The sequence below is a fragment of the Capra hircus genome (assembly GCF_001704415.2).
Source record: "Capra hircus breed San Clemente chromosome X unlocalized genomic scaffold, ASM170441v1, whole genome shotgun sequence".
NCBI classification, from domain to species: domain Eukaryota; kingdom Metazoa; phylum Chordata; class Mammalia; order Artiodactyla; family Bovidae; genus Capra; species Capra hircus.
The window spans coordinates 11311388-11335736 of NW_017189516.1; the positions used below are offsets into that span (position 1 = coordinate 11311388).

Consider the following 24349-nt stretch of genomic DNA (forward strand, 5'->3'; position numbering starts at 1 on the left):
ATGGTTGGATGGCATCACTGACTCAATGGACATGATTTTGAGCAAGCTCTGGAGCTGGTGATGGACCGGGAAGCCTGACGCACTGCAGTCCCATGGGGTTGCAAAGAGTCGGACACGACTGAGCGACTGAACTGAACTGAACTGAGATGCTCCCCACTGGGACTGAGCTAGATATGCCAGAAGCAGTTGTAATGATGATATAATTACCTCTCTCTGCCCATACATCTTCTACCCACTTATCTGTTTCCTCGAAAAAATTGATGTCTACAGGATAATGTGTTGCAGAGAGTTGAAACATTTAGTTGAGATTCAAAGAGAATAATGTACCTGTCTTTCTCTCTGCTAGTCTTTTTTTTCCTTATTCACTCATGCTTGTATTTTTTTATCCTCTCTGCTAGTTTTACCAACCTCTCTATTGCTTCCTACAATCCCCTTTTCAGATAAAACGTGGCATAACACCCACTTGTGATGTTGAAGACAACCACAGCAATAATTGAATCATGAATGTTGCTAGAAATTAGGCTGCAAAAGTGCTTCTAGCCAGCTGTGTTTCATAACTGCAGCTAACTAGCTTTCTAAAGGCTAGAATTTAATGAAGGGAAAATCAAAAGAGTCAAGGAAATTGGGTTCCTGAAAAGTAGCAGCTATGGCCACAAACCAAGTAAGTGCCTACCATCCTAAGAGAGGTTCTATCTCAGTAGACTATTTTCATGAAGGAAGACCCTACAGAGCAACAGATTTAAGGATTAGAGACTACTTGTACTTTGTTACGTACAGGTAGAGATTAGATGAGAAGAGACAGAATAAGAAACAGCACAGGGTTTGGTGATTTGGGGAGGTTTCACTTTTTTGTCTTATTTATTTAGTTATTCTTGTAGAGGTTTCACTTTTTAGTTCTCCTTTATCCACAGGAAATGTGGGCTTACAGTACAGTAAGCACAGCACAGTGGGTGCTACCCTACTGTGATGAATAGGCCTAAGTGGTTGAGGTACTGGGTTAGTGACGTGGGAGTGAACACTCACTATTCGGTCCTCCAAGGACATGATCTTAGACAGGAAGTCAATGCCAAAGGTTGCCTGCAAAGGAGGGACAGATACTTACTCTGTATCCCTCCTCTACCCCCAGTACCAGGCAGTCTTAGACCCAGAAGTTGAGTGAGTGAGTGAGTGAGTGAGTGAAGTCGCTCAGTCGTGTCTGACTCTTTGCAACCCCATGGACTGTAGCCTACCAGGCTCCTCCATCCATGGGATTTTCCAAGCAAGAATACTGGAGTGGATTGCCATTTCCTTCTCCAGGAGATCTTCTTGACCCAGGGATTGAATCCTGGTCTCCCACATTGTAGGCAGACGCTTTACAGTCTGAGCCACCAGGGAAGTAGAGAATGGCCCTTGAAAAGTGTCCTGGTTCAACTTTTCAATGCTTACAATAGATAACTTTGAGGAAAAGAATCTCCAGGTAAGTTGGCGGGGGCAAAAACGTACTGTGTGATGCCTTGTACTGGACTCACCCAGCAGGCACTGGGTTCCAAGCTGTTGTACATAAAGTGAGTGAGGATAAGTAGGCCAAGTGACACCCTGGGTGAAAAGGATATTGATTCCCTTGAGAGCCCGCTACTCCATTCCATACCATCACATCTTCCTATCCCCAAAGCCCAACCTAGGCCCCCAACACTCTGCCAGCCAAGGATTGCAGGGCTTGGATTTGCACAGAGACTGGCGCTTGGGTGTGGTGGATCCCAGGCTGAAGCCTCAGTGGTGGGCCTTGTGATATGCTTTGTGCTTGGCAGGTGGGTGGCACTTGCTGCCTGGGGTCACATGGCACTCCATCCAGCTATCAACGTCACCTTCAGGCCTGGGCTGCCTGAGGTGGGGCAGCTGGGCCGTGTGTGATCCTGGGAGTGGGATAGTTGGGGGTGGGATGAGGGCAGGGATGGCCAGGAAAGCTGAAGCACTCACAGAGGGTAGGTGGCCTTGCCAGAGGGAAGTCAGGGGTCATTTGGAGGAAAAGAACATGCTGCAGGAAATCTAATCACTAGTGTGGAGTGGGGGTAGGAGGCTTGGGGTGGGGAGTTGGTTCATTCTAGATAGTTCCATTATCCTCCTCCAAGAGGAGGAAGTACCAAAGAGATCAGAAGGCACATCCGGACAAGCTGATTTATTGAGTGTTGCAGGGGGCTCCCACATGTAGGTACTGGAGCCAGGCGTTCAGCTGTCCTCATTCCCCTCAGCTGCCAAAGCCTCCTGGCTCTCCTCTCCACTGGGCTCCTGCTGGGCAAACTCCTCGATGACTATGTCCTCAGAGCTTGCAGAAGCAGCAGAAGGGAACAGAGGGTTAGGAACAACTCTGAGCATCATCCACTCCCATTTCCTGACCCCAGAGAAGTGATCCCTTCCTTGCCACTCAGCTCAGACCCTCACCCCCTCTCAGCTGCCCCACCCCCCCGACATGGACCATACTGGGCTTGTTTTCTTCATTCCTTCCCCAATCTCCAAACACAAAAGTTCCCCCCTCAGAGGGGAAATAAGAATTGGGGGTAGGAAGGAGAGAAGGCATGGAAAAATGAAAAATGAGAAATAAGGGCTAGGAGGCAGGGAAAAAAGCAAAGACTGGAAGGGATGAGGGTGAAGGACGACGACTGGGAGAAAAGCAGGAGGTGGAGGGTGGGGGATGCAAAAAGGGAAAGGGGGCTTATGAAAAGCACTGTACTAAACTACGCCACGAAGTTAAACCATGTTTCCACTGCACACCTATTGAAAACAACACTCCAGGGAAGCTTTTTAACATTTCCATTGTCATAAAACAGAGAGTGGCAGTGGGGAAAGGGGTGGGGGGCGAGGTTTCCAGGCCTCACATTTTCTTACCTAGCAGCCTCTGTAGTGAGCATAGAGAGGGAAGGAAATATGGATTAAAGCTGATAAGTTCCCTGAAGAAATGTCTTGTTACTCTTCCCTCTCTCTTTTTGACCCGTCTCCCTCTCATACATACACAATACACACACACATGCATGTGTGTACACATGCATACACACAATTGCTCTGAAAACCTATTCACCCAACCTACCTATTGCTATAGAATCTCTGCTCAAACTGCCAGTCCTAGATTCATGAGATCAGAATTGCTTGGTCCCCAACCCTTGGGACCAGTGTTCCTGTGAGTCCCACCTGGTCACTCACCGTTTGACGGCTTTGGATGCATCAGAATCAGGGGGAGCTCCACACCAACATCACTGCAAGGATCCCAAGATTGGGTTACAGATCTCCCTCCAAGGCTACTCCCTGAACCTCTCTCCCTGTTTTTTGGTCCTAGTGTGCCCTTAGATTCTCCCTCATCACTCTTTTGATCTGATTGCACCCTCCCTTTCTTGCCCTGGTTCCCCCCACCCAACAGTCTCTTACCTGGCTGTCAGGTCACCTAGGATGCTGAGGATAGAATGACACCCTAAAATTAGCAGCTGGAAATGGAAAGTAGCAACCTAGTTTGACAGGGGAGTTAGGAATTGTAAGGCCAACTCAACCACAGAATCAGTTTCTGGAAGGGAAGGTAGCCTGCTCATGGAGCTCACAGGTTTGGGAAACAGGTCCATAGAAGGGGTGGGTTGAATGGGTCAGTCCAACTGGGAAGAAGACAAAAGTGGCTCCCCAGCCCCTGCCCAGACAGATCCTGCATTCTCACTCACCCTCCACAGGACACCATCAGGTTGACTCTGACTTTGTAGGACACCAAGATCCCCAGCAGCTCCTTGTCCACTCCTGGTCGAAGACTGGGAGGTGGTAGTAGTCATCGTTGTGTGTTTGAGGGGAAATGGCTGCGAGGGAGCTAACTCATTCAGTCCCCCGGTCCCTTCCTTTGCATCTTTTGTCATCTGACAGGTCTCCCAGGCTCTGATCTCCTACTCATTGGGATCGCATTTCTGTTCCTCAAATCCAGTTTTACCATGTCACCCTCTGCTCAAGAGGCTACCTCTCTGAATATAATTAGTACACTGCTTGACTTTCACAACCCTTAACAATTTGGCCCCAACTAGCGTCTCTAACCGGAGAAGGCAATGGCAACCCACTCCAGTACTCTTACCTGGAAAATCCCATGGATGGAGGAGCCTGGTGGGCTGCCATCTATGGGGTCACACAGAGTCAGACACAACTAAAGTGACTTAGCAGCAGCAGCAGCCTCTCTAACCTTCCTGCCCTAACTCCCTAACACCTGGGATACGACCTAACCAGACCCATCCTCTCTCCTTGCTCAGAACAAGTCGTGCAGATTCTTACCGTCTAATGTTTCCCCAGGCTGTATTCCCAACCTGGAACTCTCTTTTCTTCCTCTATTGCTATCCAAATCCAACACATTCTTCAAGATCTAGCTCCTTCTGTCTCCTCCAGCTATGCTGGCTTCTTTGAACGCCTATTGGATTTATAATCTGAACTACACATACTAACATTTAACTAATAGATGGCATTCACATTCCTCTTTTTTCAATTTTTTTAATATAAATATTTTAATTGGAGGCTAATTACAATATTGTATTGGTTTTGCCATACGTCAACATGAATCTGCCATGGGTGTACATGTGTTCCCCATCCTGAACTCCCCTCCCACCTCCCTCCCCATACCATCCCTCTGGGTCACCCCAGTGCACCAGCCCCGAGCACCTGGTATCATGCATCGAACCTGGACTGGCAATTCGTTTCACATATGATAATATACGTGTTTCAATGCCATTCTCCCAGATCATCCTGCCCCCACCCTCCCACAGAGTCCAAAAGACTGTTCTATACACCTGTGTCTCTCTTGCTGTCTCGTATACAGGGTTATTATTACCATCTTTCTAAATTCCATATATATGCGTTAGTATACTGTATTGGTGTTTTCCTTTCTGGCTTACTTCACTCTGTATAATAGGCTCCAGTTTCATCCACCTCATTAGAACTGATTCAAATGTATTCTTTTTAATGGCTGAGTAATACTCCATTGTGTATATGTACCACAGCTTTCTTATCCATTTGTCTGCTGATGGACATCTAGGTTGCTTCCATGTCCTGGCTATTATAAACAGTGCTGCGATGAACATTGGGGTGCATGTGTCTCTTTCACTTCTGGTTTCCTTGGTGTGTATGCCCAGCAGTGGGATTGCTGGGTCGCATTCCTCTTTGTTCCCCATTTCAGCCATAAACTGAAGGCAGAGACTATCTTCAACTTCTTCGTACCCTCCCACATTGCTTAGCATAGGAATGACTATGTAACAAGCATTCAGTGAAAACCGACTGATTGAAAAATAAGGCACAGGAGTTCCCTGGTGGTACAGTGGATAAGAATCTGCCTGCCAATGCAGGGGACACAGGTTCGGTCCCTGGTCTGGGAAGACTCCACATGCTGCAGGGCAACTAAGCCCTTGTGCCACAACCACTGACGCCCACACTAGAGCCCATGCTCTGCAAACAAGAGATGCCACCCCTGCTCACCTCCACTACAGAAAGCCCACACACAGCAACAAAGACCCAGTTCAGCCAAATTAATTAATTAATTTTAAGGAAAGGAAAATACAGAAAGCCATATGATTTTGGAGATTTTCCAAGATTTTTCATTGCCCTGGGATGCTGGTCCTCTATCTGCAAAGTAATGCTATTGGGATGATTTCTCAGTCTCTTTCAAGCAATAACAATGTATTGCTACATGATTGATAAAGCACAGAGAAAGGCAGTGGGACTGAATGCTTGTCAGATGGTGGCAGATGGTTTTTGGTAGGAGACACATCTTACACTAGGGCCTCCAAGTGTTAGGCATAGGACCAAATAAATGATGATATAATTCTATCAGTTCCTATCATATTTGTTTTTGTCCTCTTTTCTCTTCATTTCTCATCTGTCTTCCACTGAACTTCTATCTCCACTAGAGATTAGCTGCTACAGAGATCACAGTGTTAGAGCCATATGACATGTGATAGCATCTTTTCCACGTCTGCCACTGTGCAAGCTTGGACAAGTTCCTTCATCTCTCTGAGCCTCAGAGATAGAATAAGAACACATATTCAGCCTAATTAGTGGGATTCTTATGAGGATAACAGTACCATACATAAGACCTTTCTGAGTTGTAAAATATTATACAACATAAGGAATTTTTCCTATCCACTTTTTCCTTTCTTGTTGCCTATGACCTAAGCCTGTCATTGGTCCCATGGGTATTATTTAGCTTACTGTTGGCCCTCTTGCCTAGAGGTGTCTCTGAATGTTTAAATTTTTTTTGAAACAGGTAGGCTTCATTGAAGGTGAAACCTCAGAACTGTATATATAGCACACAGAATGGGTTGGGGGGTTAGAAAATGAAGGCTGGGAGTTACATGTGAGCTTACATTGTGCTGGAGGCCAGATTGGTGTCACCCTGCTTGAGTTTGCCATCCAGTGCCAGGCCCTGTTTCTGGCAGTTGTCTGCCAAGAGCGGGGTTACTGCAAAGCTCTTAGAGAAGGTGGAGTTAGCAGCTATAGTCTCCCTTTGAAAGGAAAAGAAGAGAAGAACTTAAGCTAGGCTTGCCAACTAAGTGATTCTCATTCCCAAGAGTATTTTGCACAATTCCATGAACCTACTGGAATATCCAAGAGAACTGACATGTCTGACTGTGGAGAGTGGGAACGATTCACTCTGGTGGGAAATTGTCTTATGCCCCCTCTCAGAATTCGATGATCCTCTTGTGAGTATCCTCCCTCTAGCTCTCTTCAGAATCCCGCCCTTTTTCCACATCAGCCCTCACCTTGACCTTCCTCAGTCCTGGCCTCTTCCCCACTTCCTTCTTTCCCCAATCCTCTCGTCTGCCTCCAGACCCTGACCCTCTTTCCACCACCCTATCCCTCAGCTCTCTGACCCCAGCCCTGGCGCCAGCTCACGTGAACTCCTGAACGAAGACAGTGTTGGTGTACTTGTCTAGTGAATACAGGACGACATCTGTGATCTGGTCAACTGCAGAGCCAGGAAAAGCACATGACTATAGTTAGTCATCCTCAAGACCCCAACTCACTGCCCTTGTACACGGGCACACTTCACATGATACACTAAGATGTGCATATATGGTGAACAGAGATGTATGTTTTGATAAGCCTGCAATGGAGGGAAAGCCTAGATGAATGCAGACTGGATAAGTGGGGGCAGAGTTCTGGAAAAAGACATGGATTTGGGACCAGGGGCAGGGAGACAGGAAAAGAAGCTGACCTGAAATCTTGATTTTTTTGATGACCTTGTTGGTAGAGTTGTTGATGGAAACATTGACAGAGATGGGTTTGCCATGATAATTTACCTAAAGCAGGAGGAGAGGCCGTTATAAGGTTGGAGGGAGAACACTCAGATAAAGACCTAGAATTTGTTTCCTCAGCACTCTTGCCGACCTGGCCTCCACCCCTGTCTTCCCAAGTAGGTGATCAATAAAGAAAGGGTTTCAGAGCAGTTGCACACTAGGAGGCGAGAAATGGGGGTCACAAACCTCCTTGTCCATCCAGGCCTGGAGTTGTAGGGGCTGAGCTGACAGGAGGAAGCGGCGCACAGTCTGGGCCCAGGGGCCAGGGCCTGGTTCCAGGGGAGCAAACTGTATTTTCCGAATCACCAGCCGCACAGAGTCTCTAAGTAGAGGCCAAGGGGACAGTCAGAACATCTCCTTAGGACCCACAGACCTTTCTTGTGCCAAACCTATAGCCCAGTCCTCGCTTGGGTGGTGGAGGTGGTAGAAGGTTTCCCTCAGAGAATGCCTCTGGACCCTCAAGGTAGGTATCTAGACCATAGGTCAGCAAACTATGGCTCACTGGCTAAGTCTGGTCTGCTGCTTGTGTCTGTGTGGCCCGCAAGCTAAAAATGGTCATTACATTTTCAAGTGGTTGAAAAAAATCAGAGAACAATATTTCATGACATGTGGAAATTATATAATATTCAAATTTCAATGTTCATAAAGTATTGGAACGCAGCCATGCTTGTTCATTTACGTACTGCCCATGGCTGTTTTCATGCTACAGTGGCACAGTTCAGTAGGTGCAACAGGAAGTACATTGTTCACAAAGCCTAATATTTCTTGTCTGGCCTTTGACAGAAGAGTTTGCTGACCCATGCTCTAGAGCAAAGAAGAGAAATTAGAGGGAAATCAGAAATGGACATCTGAATTGGTGGTGATGCTGCTACACAGGTTAGAAGTAAGGACGTTTCTGTCCTGAGAGCAAGATCTGTTTCCTGGTGCAGGCTAGAGGCAGGGATTTTGAAGTTGACCACAGAAACACCTCTTGGAGACTTTCTCCTCCAGGTTTTCGGCACAGAAACTCTTCACTTCAAAGTCAACACCGCAGGCCTGCAAAGGCGCAGAGGCAAAGAGAACTCATTTCTGACACTGCCCACTCCCTTCCTCATGGGTTTATAAGGAAATGTCTGATCCCACCCATTAGCTGTCCCTTTCTCCAGTCTTGTCCATTTATCCCTCTGTCCACCTTTTTGAGAACCCAGACCTCACCTTTCCTGTATCATCAGGACCTGGCTGCAGTGTCACCGAACAGGGCAGGTTGACAACCATCTAAAGGATCAGAAGGAGGTTGGCAAACAGAAGAAATAGGGACCCCTTTACTCTGTTCTCTTTGTTAAGCTTTGTCTCTTAATCTTCCCTAGAAGCCTTACTTAGGGCTTGGGGTCAGTACCTGCAGGGTAAAGGGGTAGGCATTGTCCCCCAGCTTGTGCAGCAGTCGCTCCTGCAGGACTGTGAGGGGGCCCCGGGGGCTGCTGGGCTCAGCTGGGACCACTTGCTGGACCTGTACGTACAGATCTTTGCGGAATGTCAGACCAATCACATCCAAGTCATCGTGGCCATAGCGAAAGGCACAGGTCAACATGACAAACACTGCAGGCAAAGGAACAAGAGAGTGACCTGTCAGGTCTGAGGGGGAAAGGAGATCTTAACAGCATCAGAAGAAGCTCAGAGGAAGACATGGAGAAACAATGTAACATTATCAAACCAGTATAGCCATAAAGAAAAGGATTAACACATTTGACTACAGTAAAATTTAAAACTTCTTTACATTAGGAATCTTTATAAATAATGAAACAAGCAAAAGCCTGAGGAAATATTTGCAACACCTGTAACAAAAGTTTAGTGTTCATAGTATCTAAAAAAACTCCCACAAATCAGTAATAAAAATACAAACATTCCAATATAAAAGTGTGCAAAATGCATGAATAGGCTCTACACAGAAGCATGGAATGGAATGGCCAATGAAGTATGAAAACATGTCCAGTCTTATTAGTAATCAGATAAATGCAAATTAAAGCCACAATGAGATAACATTTCTGCCTCCTCAGACTGTCAAAAATTTTTAAGTCTGATAGCACTAAATGTTGAACAATGCTCCAGATGTGAAACAATTGATTATATACTGTGGTGGGAGTATATCTTTGTACAGCCACTTTAGAAAACTGTTGGGCACTGTCCAATAAAGTGGAATCTGCTCATATCTTATGAAATAAGAATCTAGTGGAACTCTTGCCCTTGTCTATAAGGAGAAACATATAAAATGTCCATGGCGTCAGTGTTTGTCATAGCATAAAACTGGAAATGATTTAAATGCCTATCAATGGGAGAGTGGGTAAACAGTTATGGTATATTCATATCATGGAATATTAAACTGAGATTAAAATAATGAACCTGAACTCCATGTATTAGCATGGTTAAGTCTCAAAAGTTGAGTAAAGGAAGGATGATATGCACAATCATACCATGTATATAAAGTTGAAAAGCATGTAGAACAATACCAAATTTGCTCACTGATATATAAAGTTAGAAGTATAGAAACATCATGGGAACAATAAATATCAAATTTAGAATAGTTATTACCCGAGGTGGAGGCAGGAAGGAAAGGAGGGAGGGAGGAAGGAGTATGGGATTAGGGAAGGATACACAGGAGACTTCAGTTGGTTTCTGTAATTCTTTTTAAAACTAGGTGATGGGTACAGGATATTCATTGTGTAATTCTAGGGTCAGAACCTAGGTTTGCATACGACTTGTAGAAATCCCTTGTGTTGTCTGAGCCTCAGTTATTTCACCTGTCAATAATAGGACTGCAGAAGAGCTCTACAGTTATTATCTCTGTTTTATAGGTAGAGAAAATGAGCTCAGAGTAGCTAAATAACAGCCCAGGATTTTAACTCAGACATGACTCTAAAGCCTAGACTCATATGCCCAACTTAACTCACAGGATGGTTGTAAGGAGGTGATGTATGAGAAATCCCTGTGGAAATTTAAATTATAGATGTGGATGATGATGATCATCATGGGAATATTAGAGAAATGGAACAATAATAATTGAACTTATACATTACAGCTAGTACCTAAGATTATTGGGACAAATAGAAAGCTACTTCGTGCACTAGTGGAGTGTGGGATAGGGTACAGAAAGATATCTTTCCAAGGATAGTGACAGAGACTGAGGGAAGGAAAGATTTACAACAGGGGTTGGGGAAAAAATGGAATAGGGGTCAAGAATCTTATCAGGAGCCCTGACCCAAAGAAAAGAAAACAAAACTACCAAGAGCCACACACTAGTAGAAACCAACCTATTTTTGTATTTTTAAGAAATCAAAATATACAACAGCCAGATTATCTGCTTTTAAAATTACAAACAAGCAAAGCAAATGAATCTATTTTCAAAAGATACAACAAAGACTGAAAGTAGTGACAATGGTAGTGCTTATAATGACTGGGACAATGGGCAGCCTCATGCCCTGCACGAAAGTGAAGTCGCTCAGTCGTGTCCAACTCTTTGTGGCCCCATGCGACCCACCAGGCTCCTCCGTCCATGGGATTTTCGAGGCAAGAATACTGGAGTGGGTTGCCATTTCCTTCTCCAGGATACCCTGCACGAGGGAGAGTGAATTGGTACAACCATTCTGAAGGGCAATTTGGCGATAGAAAGCTTTAAAAATGTGTGACTACCCTTTGGCCATTCATTCCTTTTCCAGGCATTTAGTCTAAAGAAATAATTGGACAAGTATGAAAAAAAATACATACAAGCATGTACTTTATGGGGTTGTCATAGCAAAAAATGTCCAGTGGTTAAAGTTGGTGAAATATATTATGGTGCACTCATATAATATAGTACTAGGCAACTAAAAATTTTATAGATTTTTACATATTGCATAGGCAAAAAAGATTAGAAAGTATTATGTATAATATAGCATTTAAAATAAAAATATAGATATTTTTACACAGAAAATATGAATAAATGTGAACTGAAATATTTGTGATTATCTCTGGGTGAGAGGATTACAGTCTTTCTCCTTCATCTGTACTTTTCTAATGTTTCTACAGGAAGACAAACTTAACAATTTTCAAAAGATACAATAAATTAAATTCATCTTGGTTTCCCAGTTATGCCAAAAAAAGTGGGAAAAGGGAGAGCAAGAATAGGAAAAGGAAAGAGGGAGCAAAGGAAAGAAAAAAAGAGAGAAGATGAGGAAAAGAGGTGGCTGGAAGGAAGCAAGGGAAGGGATGAAGTCAAAGAGAAGAGAAATCAGAAAAAGAGGAGGGGCCAGGCAAAAGGGTCAGGGTGTGTTAATCAGAGGAATTGTTCTTGTCACATCCCAGCTGTGTATGTGGTGGGAAGGGCATCACCCCACCCCCAAGATCTTATTGATTCTCTGACAGTTTACAATCATCCTTTTTTGTGTTAAGAAATAGCTTGTTTTAGTTTTTTTAATTCAACATCTATTCTAAAGTTATTTATATTTGTGTTTATTACATAAATAATACATATTAGTTGTGTGACAATTAGAAAACACAAAAAGAGAAATCAAAGTTCTGCCATCATACATATTTCAGAGATAACTGCTCTTAATTTGTTTCATTTGCTTCCCAACTTTGTTTCTGTAATTAAATATAAGGCCACCTTAGATATTTATGACTTATCTTTCATTGCCTTTTTGAAATGAAACATTTTATTTTGAGATCATTGTAGATTTACATGCAGTTGTAAGAAATAATACAGAAAGATCCCACATCAATTTTTGTTAAACCACACTTCATTCACACTACCACATATATGGCCCTACAACTGGCCTTTTTCATTCAGTGGCGTAGTATTAGTATATTTTACATCAACAAGTGCACCTCAAAAGAAAAAATACATATTTGGAAATGTTATGCAAGTAAGATTATCTTGATAAAAGTAACAAAGCATATAAAAAAGCTAAGGAATAAACTTAAATACATACAGCTTAAATGAATAATAATATAAAACTACTAAGGGACATGAAGATGAAAATTAAAGGAATAAACACATTTTATTTCCTGGGTCAACATACATTTTTAAAACTAAAGATTTTTTTCTGTAGGTTATTCTGAAAATTTTGTAGGGCTGTGAAAAAATGATTTAGGGTTTAGAACTACAGAGTAATTGAGAGTCTTAAATAAGTTGATTAATTTACTGGCTATACCCCAAAATTCCTCTGATATTTAAAAGTGGATGAATTGCTTATCTGCACTGTTTAATCTGAGCAATTAAGTTTGGTTTATTCCACAATACCTAAAGGTTACATTTGAACTAGTATTCATCAGTTTGTTCTGAACTTTTTCAAATCGAACCCAATTTTCAATCTGTTGGATCATAGAGCAAGAATTAAAGAAAAAAATGGCAAAGCAATTATTTCAGTGTAATCTGGAACTATAATACTGTAACCAGAGTAATGTGTTTTGCTGTTACTTGCTGTAGTTGTTGTTTTGTTTATTTCTTTGTTTGGGACTTATTTTTAATGGAAAAAATGGGTTTCCCTACACAAAGGAGATACGGAAAGACATATGCAAATAAAGGGAAAAAGAAATGCAAAGTGGCAGCCTGCAGGTCCAGCCCTTGTAAAAATAGTTTTTTGATTTATCCAGGGCTTTAAAAAAATCTCTTAATTAGCTGCCAACATTTGAAAATCAGGACATTTGCTTAATGCAAATTTTAATAATTTAATCCATATCAATTTAATCCATATTTTAATAATATGGATTTCTGGTGTACTGGATCTTTCAGTAGGCAGTCTAAGTGTGTGTTCAGGTTAGCAGTGAAGCAAAGGCCCTACCAACAATAAGGGAGAAAATCAGAGATTTTAGAAAAAAGCATTTAATTTCAGCACACATGTAAATTTTGTGTGATCTTGGAAAAGAAAATATAATTAATGCTTTAGAAATATATCTATTTTAAATATTATTTGGGAAGAGGCACTAGAATCTTTTCAGACTTTGAGCCTCTCAAAGTCTTATTCTGACCTTTATTTCCAGTTCCTCTTTAACAATCAGAAAATTTGGCTGCACTGGGCTGAAATTCCCAGTTGTTAGCTTCTATCAGATAAGACATTCACAATTCCCACCACTTTTTAATTTTCTTATAACCCTCTGGTCCACTTGTCCAGTCCACTCATTCAGATTACTTGTCTGGTGTGTGTGACATTTTAGGTTGGGGTCACTGGCATATACACAGACCAACAAGGATTTTTACTTACTCTTTCGGCCTTTTAAGTAATCAGGGTCAACCAGGACTACACCATCTATGGAGAGGGGGAGAAACGGCACCCTGGTCAGGAAAAGTCCTCAGACTATGAAACAGAAGTTCCTCTTCTGCATGGTCCTTTCTTGGCTTTCTTTCACTCCCTTGCTCCCACTCCCCTCCTCCCCAGGCTCTTTCCCTTTTCGGACTCACTGACCAATGGGTTCCACCATGTCCACATGGTCCACGAAGTCCCGTTTCCCCAGGTAGATGGATAGCTGTTGTGGAACAACCTCCCATGTTACTCTCATAATCTTCTTTTAATAGATTCCCCTGAAGGCCCCAACCCAAACCCCTGAGACGTTGAAGGACGTACACATCTATCCCTTTTCCCCTTTGATTTGCCCATCTGGGTCAGGTTCTCTCACCTTGCCATTGGAGCAAGTCTTCTTAAACACCCTATGAGGAGAAAATCAGAGGATATGGAAGGGGATTGGAAGATAAGGGAGGGGGAGAAGAAGGGAAAGGAAAGAAAGGGAATTGGGGAGAAAAGGAAATATTTCTAGGATTAGAGGAAGAGGCCCAAGGAGAATGAAGTGACACCCAGGTGGAGGCAACACAAGTAAAAGTGAGGTTGCAAACCCCGCCACCCCAAAGGCAAGTCGTTGGGTTTGGGTAAGCCACAAGTCACAGAAGCAGAGAATGAGGAGTTCTTACTTACCTAGACATGTTGGCCATGGTGTGGATGTTGAGCCTTTTCTGGCAAGAGGGGAAGGAGGGAGGCTCAATCATTTGGTCCCATTCTCCTTACCTGGCTTTGATATACCATCTGGACACACCTGGTGTGACATAACCTTTTCTTCTTAGACAGACACCTCACCACCATCCATGCTTCCTATTCTTCCTCCTACCAGGGTTACTTATTCAGGCATACTCTCACCCATCCAGAACACAGGAAAAAAACTCCCCTAGTTTTTACAAATTATTGACTAATCGTACTGTTTGTTCTCCAGAAAGGATGAGGCTTTATTAAATAGCTGGGGCCCTTTCCTCTCGAGAGTGTTTTGGGAGAAGGAATTTGTTTGGAGAAAGGCCTTCATCCAGGAAATTATGAAGAAAATTGTACTGGATGAGGTTGAGCATCACCTAGCACAGGGTAGATGCCAAGACATGTTTGTTAGATACATGAATGAATGAATGAATGAACAAAACCCAGACTCTGGTTTTTGCGATGGATTCTGAGCCTAGTTCAGAACCCTATGGGGCCTAGTTCACCTCATGGTGGCCTTAACACAGCTAAGAAAGGAGAAAGGTGCAGAAGAGTAAAGGTGCCCTCATGCTCTTGGTTGTTGGCGGCAGAAGCCTCTATGGAAGTTGAAAGCCTTCCTTGAACCTATTCATTGTTCTCATCATGCTCCCCAGATTTGCCCACTCTTACCCCCTTCAATGTCCCCAGGTGCTAAGCCTTGGAGTAGGGATCCTTAGAGAGAGAAAGATATCTCTCTAATACTTTTCTTTGATGTGTATTAAATCTGGCCCGAGAGAAGCTTAGGGGAGTTTTCAGAGGTCTCTTCCAGGGTATCTTGGCCTGAGTGCCTGTCAGCTCTGTTGGGAAAGGTGCCCCTCAAATTCTTGATATATTGAGGAAGGTGCTAAGGGCAGGGGATATGGGGCCTAGTATGGGCTGGAAATAAGAGGACTTTGGACTATTTACCTGGGGAGGAAGGTGAAGCTCACATCCGTCTCCAGCTCTGGTCACTATGCTCGCCTCTCCAACCTCTTATACCCAAAGTCCTGTGAATTTTCAGATTGGTGGGGGCCAGGGGAGAAGAATAGGGTCCTGGGGGGGGGCACATAAAATACTGCTTTATAAATAGCTCAGGTGCCAAGAGTTTGGAAAGCAGATTAGTGAACAAGAGATTAGTTGCTAAAAGATTAGCTGTTTGCTGCTGGGACAGGGCCAAGGTCAGGGGTTGAATCTGATGGTGTTAAAGTCAGGGGAGCTTGAGAAAAGGAACTACAGGGTTTTGGCCTCGTGAGGCCTTGAACCTGAGGACTGGGATCAAAGGGGAGTCGGGGACATTAAAAGAAATGCAAGGTGAGGGATAGAAATAGGAAGACTCAAAGTATAACCCTTTGTGATTCTGAAAGGAGACTCTTGTGTCACATTCCAGTCTTTACCTCTTGATCAGGTATAACAGGCCACACAAAAGTCAAGGGTATGGGAAATAGCACCCTTTCCCTAGCCCACCGCTACTTGGGACTTGGGACTCTTTTTTTTTTTTTAATTTTTAGTTTTACTTTATTTTACTTTACAATACTGTATTGATTTTGCCATACATTGACATGAATCCACCACGGGTGTACATGAGTACCCAATCCTGAACCCCCCTCCCACCTCCCACCCCGTATCATCTCTCTGGATCATCCCCATGCACCAGCCCCAAGCATCCTGTATCGTATATTGAACCTAGACTGGCGATTCGTTTCTTACATGATAGTATACATGTTTCAATGCCATTCTCCCAAATCATCCCACCCTATCCCTCTCCCTCTCCCTCTTCCTCAGAGTCCAAAAGTCCATTCTATACATCTGTGTCTCTTTTGCTGTCTCGCATAAAGGGACTCTTGAAGTAATGTTTAGAGACCCAATTATCCCAGATTATGTTCACAGCAGGAGTAGATCTCCTGTAAATAGGGGTGGAGTGGGCAGGGGAGGCTGAGTGTACTGAGCTGTATGCACACATCTGTGAGCCTTGAACTTCTTTTCTTGTTGAAGAGGAAGATAACACAAGATTCTTGGCTCAGAGGCAGGTTATCCCGGCAGAATGTTGCCTGTGGACACAAAAAGCAATTGACATCTTTACATGTCTGCCCCCACCGCAGCCAACCTTCCCCCATATGCACCCTCAGCCCTTGACTCGCTCCAATCCCTAAAACTAAGTCCACGCTATAGGCCCTAAGCAGCTTCCCTCACCTCATATGACCACTCATGGAATTAAAGATATTTTTGTCCTGCAGCTGCCAGGACCCCTGCAATGGCAGCAACAAAAGTAATCTTTCTTTCTTGGCTGTCCTTCCCATAGAACCCAGGCCCAGGTTTCATGGACATGGGGGATGTAGAGACAGGATCTGCAAACTCTGGGGGTAGAGGACCCCACCCTACTTTACCTCACCATAGCACTGGCTGGGCTTCAGTACCTATCCATAGATGCAGCCTCAACCCTCCAGGACAGCCTGTCCATTCCTCACAGGGTGGCCACGGCTGTGGCTCAGAGGCTGGGCCTTCCCTACCTCCCGCTCGCCACTGTGGGTGCTGAATAGCTGTCCTGTATTCTCTTTGCCCAAATAACCATGTTAACCTTTGCCATTCCTTGTCAGTATGCACCCCAGGGCCTTGGCTTTTAGTCATTGTAACTCTCTGCTTTAGCTAGAGCTAGAAGCCCAGACTCTGAGGGGAAGGTTGATGTCCATGGGGAAGATGAAGTCAGAATGAATGTTCTTTTGGACTAGGCTTCAACCTATTTTTGTCTTTAGACCCACATTTGAAGCTTAGCCTCTCTTTCGAATCAGGTCCATGGTCCTCCCAGCAGGAAGAAAGTAGATCTGGTAGGCCTTTAATTCATACTATGATTGAACTTAAATCATTCTCTCTTTTCCTGAAGTATGTGCATTTCTTGACTGAGGTATAATTCAGTGAAAGTAAAATGCACAAATCTCAATTGCACAGCTTGATGAATTTTTACCTACTGTGGAAAGCTGAATAATGGGCCCCCAAAGATATCAGGTCCTAATCCTGGGAAGCAATGAATTTTACCTTATATGGAAAAAAGGAACTTTGCAGATGTGATTAAATTTAGGATCTTGAGAGGGGGAGACTATTTTGGATCATCTGGGTGGGCCCTAAATGTAATCACTAGTCTCTTTATGAGAGGGAAACAGAGGGAGATTTGACTGCTGAGACAGAAGGCAGTGTGAGGATTGCAGCCAGATGCGATGCTACAGGCTTGGAAGATGGAGGAAGGGAAGATGGACGAATGCAGCTCTAGAAACTGGAAAAGGCAAGGACACGGATTCTCTCCAGTAGTCCCTCATGGTTGCAAGGTGGCTGTCACAGTTCAGGCATAGCCCTGCTGATACTTTGGTTTTGGCCCAGTGAACCTGATTTTGGACTTCTGGTCTCCAGAACTATAAAAGAATAAATGGTATTTTAAGCCATCAAATCTGTGGTAACTTTTTTGCAGCAGTAATAGGAAATTACTACACCTATGTAACTACTACCCAGATCAAGATATAGAACATTTCTAGCTCCCCAGAAAATTCCCCTGTGTTCCTTTCCAGTTGATAATCTCTCAAAGAGAACCATCACCCTGGTTTCATTTTGATTAGGAGTATTTTCATTTTAGGGCTTCCCAGGAAACTCCCATGGACAGAGGAGCCTGGTAGGCTGCAGTCCATAGGGTCGCTAAGAGTCGGACACAACTGAGCGACTTCCCTTTCACTTTTCACTTTCCTGCATTGGAGAAGGAAATGGCAACCCACTCCAGTGTTCTTGCCTGGAGAATCCCAGGGACGGGGGAGCCTGGTGGGCTGCCGTCTATGGGGTCGCAAAGAGTCGGACACGACTGAAGCGACTTAGCAGCAGCAGCAGGTGGTGCTAGTGGTAAAGTGCCAATGCAGGAGATGTAAGAGACATGGGTTCAATCCCTGGGTCAGGAAGATCCCCTGGAGAAGGGCATTCATTTTGATTAGGAGTATTTTCATTTTAGGGCTTCCCAGGAAACTCCCATGGACGGAGGAGCCTGGTAGGCTGCAGTCCATGGGGTCGCTAAGAGTCGGACACAACTGAGCGACTTCACTTTCACTTTTCACTTTCCTGCATTGGAGAAGGAAATGGCAACCCACTCCAGTTTTCTTACCTGGAGAACCCAATGGACAGAGGAGCCTGGCAGGCTATAATCTATAGGGTCACACAGAGTTGGACAGGACTGAAGCGACTTAGCATACACATTTGCATTTTATGAGGAGGCAAGAGTAAGAAGGCAAAGGAATGCATCTCTAATGGTGAAGTATCTGGCCCCTGTGATAGATTAAGGGGAGACCTATTTTCAGGTCTTTACCCACCCTCACTCTGCACACCCCAATGATATTTCCAAACCCGCCCTTCCAGTTAGGAAGTGATGATCAGATCTCTGAGTGAGAAATGGCTGGCTTATTCCATAAGGCATCATAGCAGACAGGATTGTTTATCAACTCAATAGGCATCTCTCAGTTCCTTCTTTTTGTTTTTATAATTCATTTATTTTGTTTTTGGTTGAGCTGGGTCTTCATTGCTGCCCTCGGGCTTTCTCTAGTTGCACAGAGAGCTAGGGCTACTCTTCTTGCAGTGCACAAGATTCTCATCATGGTGGCTTCTCTTGTTGTGGAGCAGGGGCTCTAGGCACATGGGCTTCAGTAGTTAAAGCATGTGGATTCAGTAGTTGTGGCACATGGGCTTTAGCTGTCCACAACATGTGGAATCTTCTCTAACCAGAGACTAAACCCGTGTCCTCTGCCCTGGCAGGTGGATTCTTTTCATATATCGATATCTATCTATCTATATTTATTTTCTTATTTGGCTGCATTGGGTCTTAGTTGAGGCATGTGGGATCTAATTCCCTACCCAGGGATCAAACCTGCATCGAGAGCCTGGAGTCTTATCCACTGAACCACAGGGAAGTCCTTGCCATTCCTTCTTGTGGACAGAATCCTCATTTTTCAGATACCCCACCTTCCTCCACACGGCTCACTTCTCCTCTTGGCCAGTTATGGTCATTTCATCCTCCTTGCCAGTTGTTGGTTTAGTTATAGGCATAATGAAACTCAGGCCACTGAGATATGAGGGGAAGCATGGTAGGGAGATACTGGGAAAGGTTTCCTGACTAATAAAAATAAACACACAGGAAGAGAGCCCTTCCTCTCCTATCATCAATGGTATTTCCACGTTTGGTTGGATGCAATGCCAGAAATAAAACAGCACCTTGTGACCATGAGGGTTGCTGAACAACAGGCTGAAGGGTGCAGATCAGAAAGATGGAAAGAGTCTTTCTTCATATAAAGAATTTTTTAATGACAGTGTTAAACTGTTGAATTAGCCAACTCAAAAGCTCCCTGCCTCTGGACTTAGATTATATGTTTCCTTATTTTAAACTCAGCTGAGTTGGGATATTCTGTTATTGCAGCTGACAGCACACCAGCAGACTTAAGTGGCATGTGGACAATGGCACTCAGTGTGGGAGGATGGAGAGGAGACAGACTAATCAAATAGCAGAAACAGAGACTTCCCCTGCTGTCCTAGGTACTGGACACAGAGGTTCTGGCCTCTAGTCTAAAGTTGTTAACAGCCTCGCTGGAGATAAAGAGCAGACATTTAGAAACACTAAAAGGGAATGCTTCAGAAAAGACCCCTGGTACAACACTAACCTGGATACAATTATATGGAACCAGCCAGTCTCCCATGATTTTACTAATAAATTTGGATTGTTCGGGATTTCACATTACTGCTCCTTTCCATCAAGCCTGTGGGGACTGTCTTGTTCCACTCCACACTGCACCTTATTCTCAGCAGGTAACCTCACTTTTTCACCTCACAAGGAAAACCCAGGCAATTGGGATGAATTTCTCAATCTCCAAACCCTCCAAATTCATGTATACTTTAATTCCTAATGATGAGGCTGATAACTACCAGACCCTGAGAGTTGACACATTGCCTCATTTTCTCCTCACAACAAGGTCGTTATTCGTATCCTCATTCTATACATGAGGAAATAGAAATTTAGGAATACTTATCCACAGTCCTATAGCTAGTAGGTGATGAAGCCATAGGTAAACTCTAAGTCTGTATGACTCCAAAGCCTGCATTTCCCCCACTATTTCACTTTTCTTTCCTGTTCTTCCTTCCTTCCTTCCTCCCCACTCCTCCCACCCCCAACTCAGAGAAAGAGATTAGAAACCATGCCTTTCTCCCTTATCCTTCTTTAGGCCTCAAGGAAACAGTTAAAATTGCAGAGAAACTGTCATCAAGATACTTATGAATATTAGATATGAGGGGCCAAGAGGGGGAAGACCGGAAGAGTAGGGGCATCAAAGGATCTCAGCAACAACAGTATCCATGTTGCTCCTTTCTGTCATGGGAAAGAAGATAATGAAATTTTCCTGGCACACTAAATTCTAGATATCAATGAGATACCCAAGTGGATACATGTTACAGCAAACAATAAATACAGGGCTTAGATTATAGATGTGAGAATCATTCAGTTCAACTAACTGTAACAGGGACTATTCATTCATGCAACAAATATTTATTTAACACCAGGTGGCGCTAGTGGTAAAGACCCCACCTGCCTAATGGAGAAAATGTAAGGAATGCCAGTTCAACCCCTGGGTCGGAAAGATCCCCTGCAGAAGGGCATGGCATCCCACTCCAGTATTCTTGATTGGAGAACCCCGTGGACAGAGGATCCTGGTGGGCTACAGTCCATGGAGTCCCAAAGAGTTGGATTCAACTGAAACAACATAGCTCATAGGCTCTTGTATAAGGTTTATCTACTTTCTTAACATTGAAATGAAAGGCATTTTTTGGACAACAAGGTGTATAATTTGGAAAAAAAAATCCTGGAACATATATCGTCATAACTTGACCTGGAAGGCTTTGAGAAAGACAGAAGTAAAACCAAATGCTTGTTCTCAGGGAACTCTGGGTATGATTTGGGCATGGGAAGATCTGGAGGAGATAGATAAAAACACAAATGAGTATAATTCCAGGCAGTCTGTGGTATGTGCCATAATCTCAGTAGAAATCAAATGTGATAAGAATGTGAGAAAGAAATTTGGTTGGAGACAGATCTATATGCTGGAATCTTAGTTCAGTTCAGTTCAGTCACTCAGTCGTGTCCAACTCTTTGTGACCCTATGGACTGCAGCACGCCAGGCCTCCCTGTGCATCACCAACTCCCAGAGTTTACTCAAACCCATGTCCATTGAGTCGGTGATGCCATCCAACTATCTTGTCCTCTCTTGTCCCCTTCTCTTCCCACTTTTAATCTTTCCCAGCATCAGGGTCTTTTCCAGTGAGTCAGTTTTTCACATCAGGTGGCCAAAGTATTGGAGTTTCAGCTTGAACACCAGTCCTTCCAATGAATATTCAGGACTGATTTCCTTTAGGATGGGCTGGTTGGATCTCCTTTCAGTCCAAGGAACTCTCAAGAGTCTTCTCCAACACCACAGTTCATTGGTCATTATAATTATTCATAACTTGTAAGAATCATGACAGTGGATGGAGAGATAGAGATGGAGAGAGGAATAAACAATTGAAGAATGGAAAGAGAGGAGAGGAGAGAAGAGATTCTGGGAATAAGCCTTGGGGAAGGGTCACATTTGGAGGAAGGAGGACAGAAAGGAGCCAGGGAAGGAGACAGAAGGAATATCCAAAGGAATAGGAGAATCAGAGTAATGTAAAGTCACAGAAATGAAAGTGAAGAAGAGTTTCACAGGAGAGAGCCAGTCTGGTCTGCAGCCTTTCATAAAGTAGGCATTCCTTTTGGCCTAGGTGACATCAGTGGAAGCTAGCTTCCGGTTGGGGAACGTTGGGAGAGGTGTTTTCCTGAAGTAGCCACTGGGTGGTAGTGGTGGCAGTGGCGGCAGCTGCAACTATGTCCAGGGACTGGCAGAAACATGGCAGAGCTAAATCAGCTTGAAGCAGTAGGAGAAAAACTGGCTCCTGCTGGGGCTTCTCTAGTTTTGTGGACACTGGAGTGTCCTCTTAAGTATATGCCAAGCCTCAAATCACATTTGTCCTCCTCTGAAGAAGCCAGCTTCATCCCTGGGAGCAGAGTAAATAATACGAAGTACTTCATAGATTAGCAGCATTTTAAGGTTTACAAGGGGCTTCCCAGGTGGCACAGTAGTAAAGAATCCGCTTGCCAATGCAAAAGACATAAGAGATGCAGGTTGTATCCCTGGATCCAGAAGATCCCCTGGAGGAGAGCATGGCAACTCACTCCAATATTCATACCTGGAAAATTCCATGGACAGAGGAGCTTGGCGGGCTTCAGTCCATGGGATCTCAAAGAGTTGGACATGACTAAACACAGCAGCACACATAGTTTGCAAAGTGTTTTTTACATCTATTAACCAATTCAGAAAACCCTGAAAGGTTGGTAATATTGATCCCATTTCACTGATGAGAAAACTCAGTTATGAAGAGGGATCCAGGGTGACACAATTAACATGTAGAAGAACAAGGATTTGAATTCAAGTGTGTCTGGCTCCAAACACCTGGGCCTTTTGTGCAATATCACAGCGTTCAGCTATCCAGGACTCAGGCTATGATCTCCTCTTCCTCGCCTACCTTTTATCCACACCCTCTCCCACTCCCCACCACTGGGCAAGGATATTCAGGTTTTTTTTTCCCCAAAGAGATTTCTGGACCTTCCAGGAGATCTAGATTCTAGCTTCTAGAGTCTCTCCTGCAGCCCTGCCTCCTCCCAGGATCCAGCTAGGTAATATTCTTAGAACCTGAAGATCAGGTTCAGAGTCTCCATTGCTTCGCAGCTCCCTTCAGAGTGGTTCTGCTGTAGTCATCTCTCCCTTCCCAAGAGCACTACCCACCTCACCCTCAGAGCCCTCCAGGCCCAGAGCTTGCTTCCTGAACGTAAGACCTTCATAATCACTCAGACTTAGTTAGTCCCAGGAACCTCAGGCCCAGAGCTCCTGACAATTCGGCATTCCCTAGTACTAGCCTCTTAAGCGTCTAGGTTTGGCATCTATACTTTCTTGGCTGTATTCAGACAAGGGTCTTCTGGGGTGACAGAGAGAGATGAGAGGTGGCATGTAGGAAGAGGTGGAGACTGTAAGGGAAGCATGTTCATTAGCATCCTTGGGGAAGAGTGAACCATGTCCTCACCACCTCCTCTTACATGTGTAATTATTGTTCAGTCGCTCAGTCATGTCTGACTTTTTGCGACCCCATGGACTTCAGCATGCCAGGCTTCCCTGTCCATCACTATCTCCCAGAGCTTGCTCAAAGTCATGTCCATTGAGGCAGTGATGCTATCCAACCAACTCATCCTCTGTTGTCCCCTTCTCCTGTCTTTAATCTTTCCCAGCATCAGAGTCTTTTCCAGCTCAATAGGCCTCTTAAAATTGACAGGTGAAAAAACCTCATCTTTCCCCAGATCTACTTTTCTCATAGCCTTCCTCATCTTTGTCAAGGGTATAAGTCCAGTTGCTATGGCCAGAAATCTTAGAGTTATTCTTGACTCCTCTCTTTCTCTTATGTCCCTTATCAATAAACTATTGTTACCTTTACTTTCAAAATCTGGCCAGAATCTGCCACTTCTTACAACCTTCACCACTGTGGTCCAAGCCACCATCATCTTTATTGGCAATAGCCTCTGATCTGGTCTTCCTCCTGTATATACCGTCCTATAGACTGTTCTCAACATAGAGCTGGCCAGGGAGCCTTCTAAAATGTCAATCAAATCCTGACACTTGTCTCTTCTAAACCCTTAATGGCTTCTCAGTTACTGAAAGAGGAAGCCAAGGTGTCCTCACAATGGCTTCCAAGGACCTTCATGATCTGGTTCATGCTGAACTCTCTGACCTCATCTCTATGTTTCCTCTTCCTCACAATCATCTGGTCTTTGTTTAAAAGTCACCCTAATATTTAAAATAGAAACACTCTCTATTTTCTTTTTCTCCTATACTTTTTTCCATAGCAATGATCATGATCTATATATTTCACTTGTTAATTTTATTATCTTTTCCTTCCCACCAGTATTTAAGCTTCATTAAAGTAGGAGTTTTTGTTTTGTTTAGTACTGGTGAACTACCAGTG

General features: G+C 44.0%; 1 protein-coding gene across 1 annotated transcript; it reads right to left on the reverse strand.

The window, feature by feature from the left end:
- Positions 1 to 2136: 2136 nt before the first annotated feature.
- Positions 2137 to 15249, reverse strand: ARR3 (arrestin 3). Its single transcript, XM_005700704.1, has 17 exons — positions 15188 to 15249; positions 14195 to 14232; positions 13902 to 13932; positions 13691 to 13751; positions 13490 to 13534; positions 8653 to 8852; positions 8472 to 8531; positions 8245 to 8312; positions 7464 to 7599; positions 7196 to 7280; positions 6874 to 6946; positions 6345 to 6482; positions 3678 to 3761; positions 3397 to 3420; positions 3175 to 3227; positions 2863 to 2872; positions 2137 to 2302 (listed from the first exon to the last, which is right to left on the reverse strand). The coding sequence occupies exons 2-17, from the start codon at positions 14209 to 14211 to the stop codon at positions 2206 to 2208; spliced, it is 1182 nt and encodes a 393-aa protein (XP_005700761.1). The 5' UTR covers positions 14212 to 14232; positions 15188 to 15249; the 3' UTR covers positions 2137 to 2205.
- Between the last annotated feature and the right edge of the window lie 9100 nt (positions 15250 to 24349).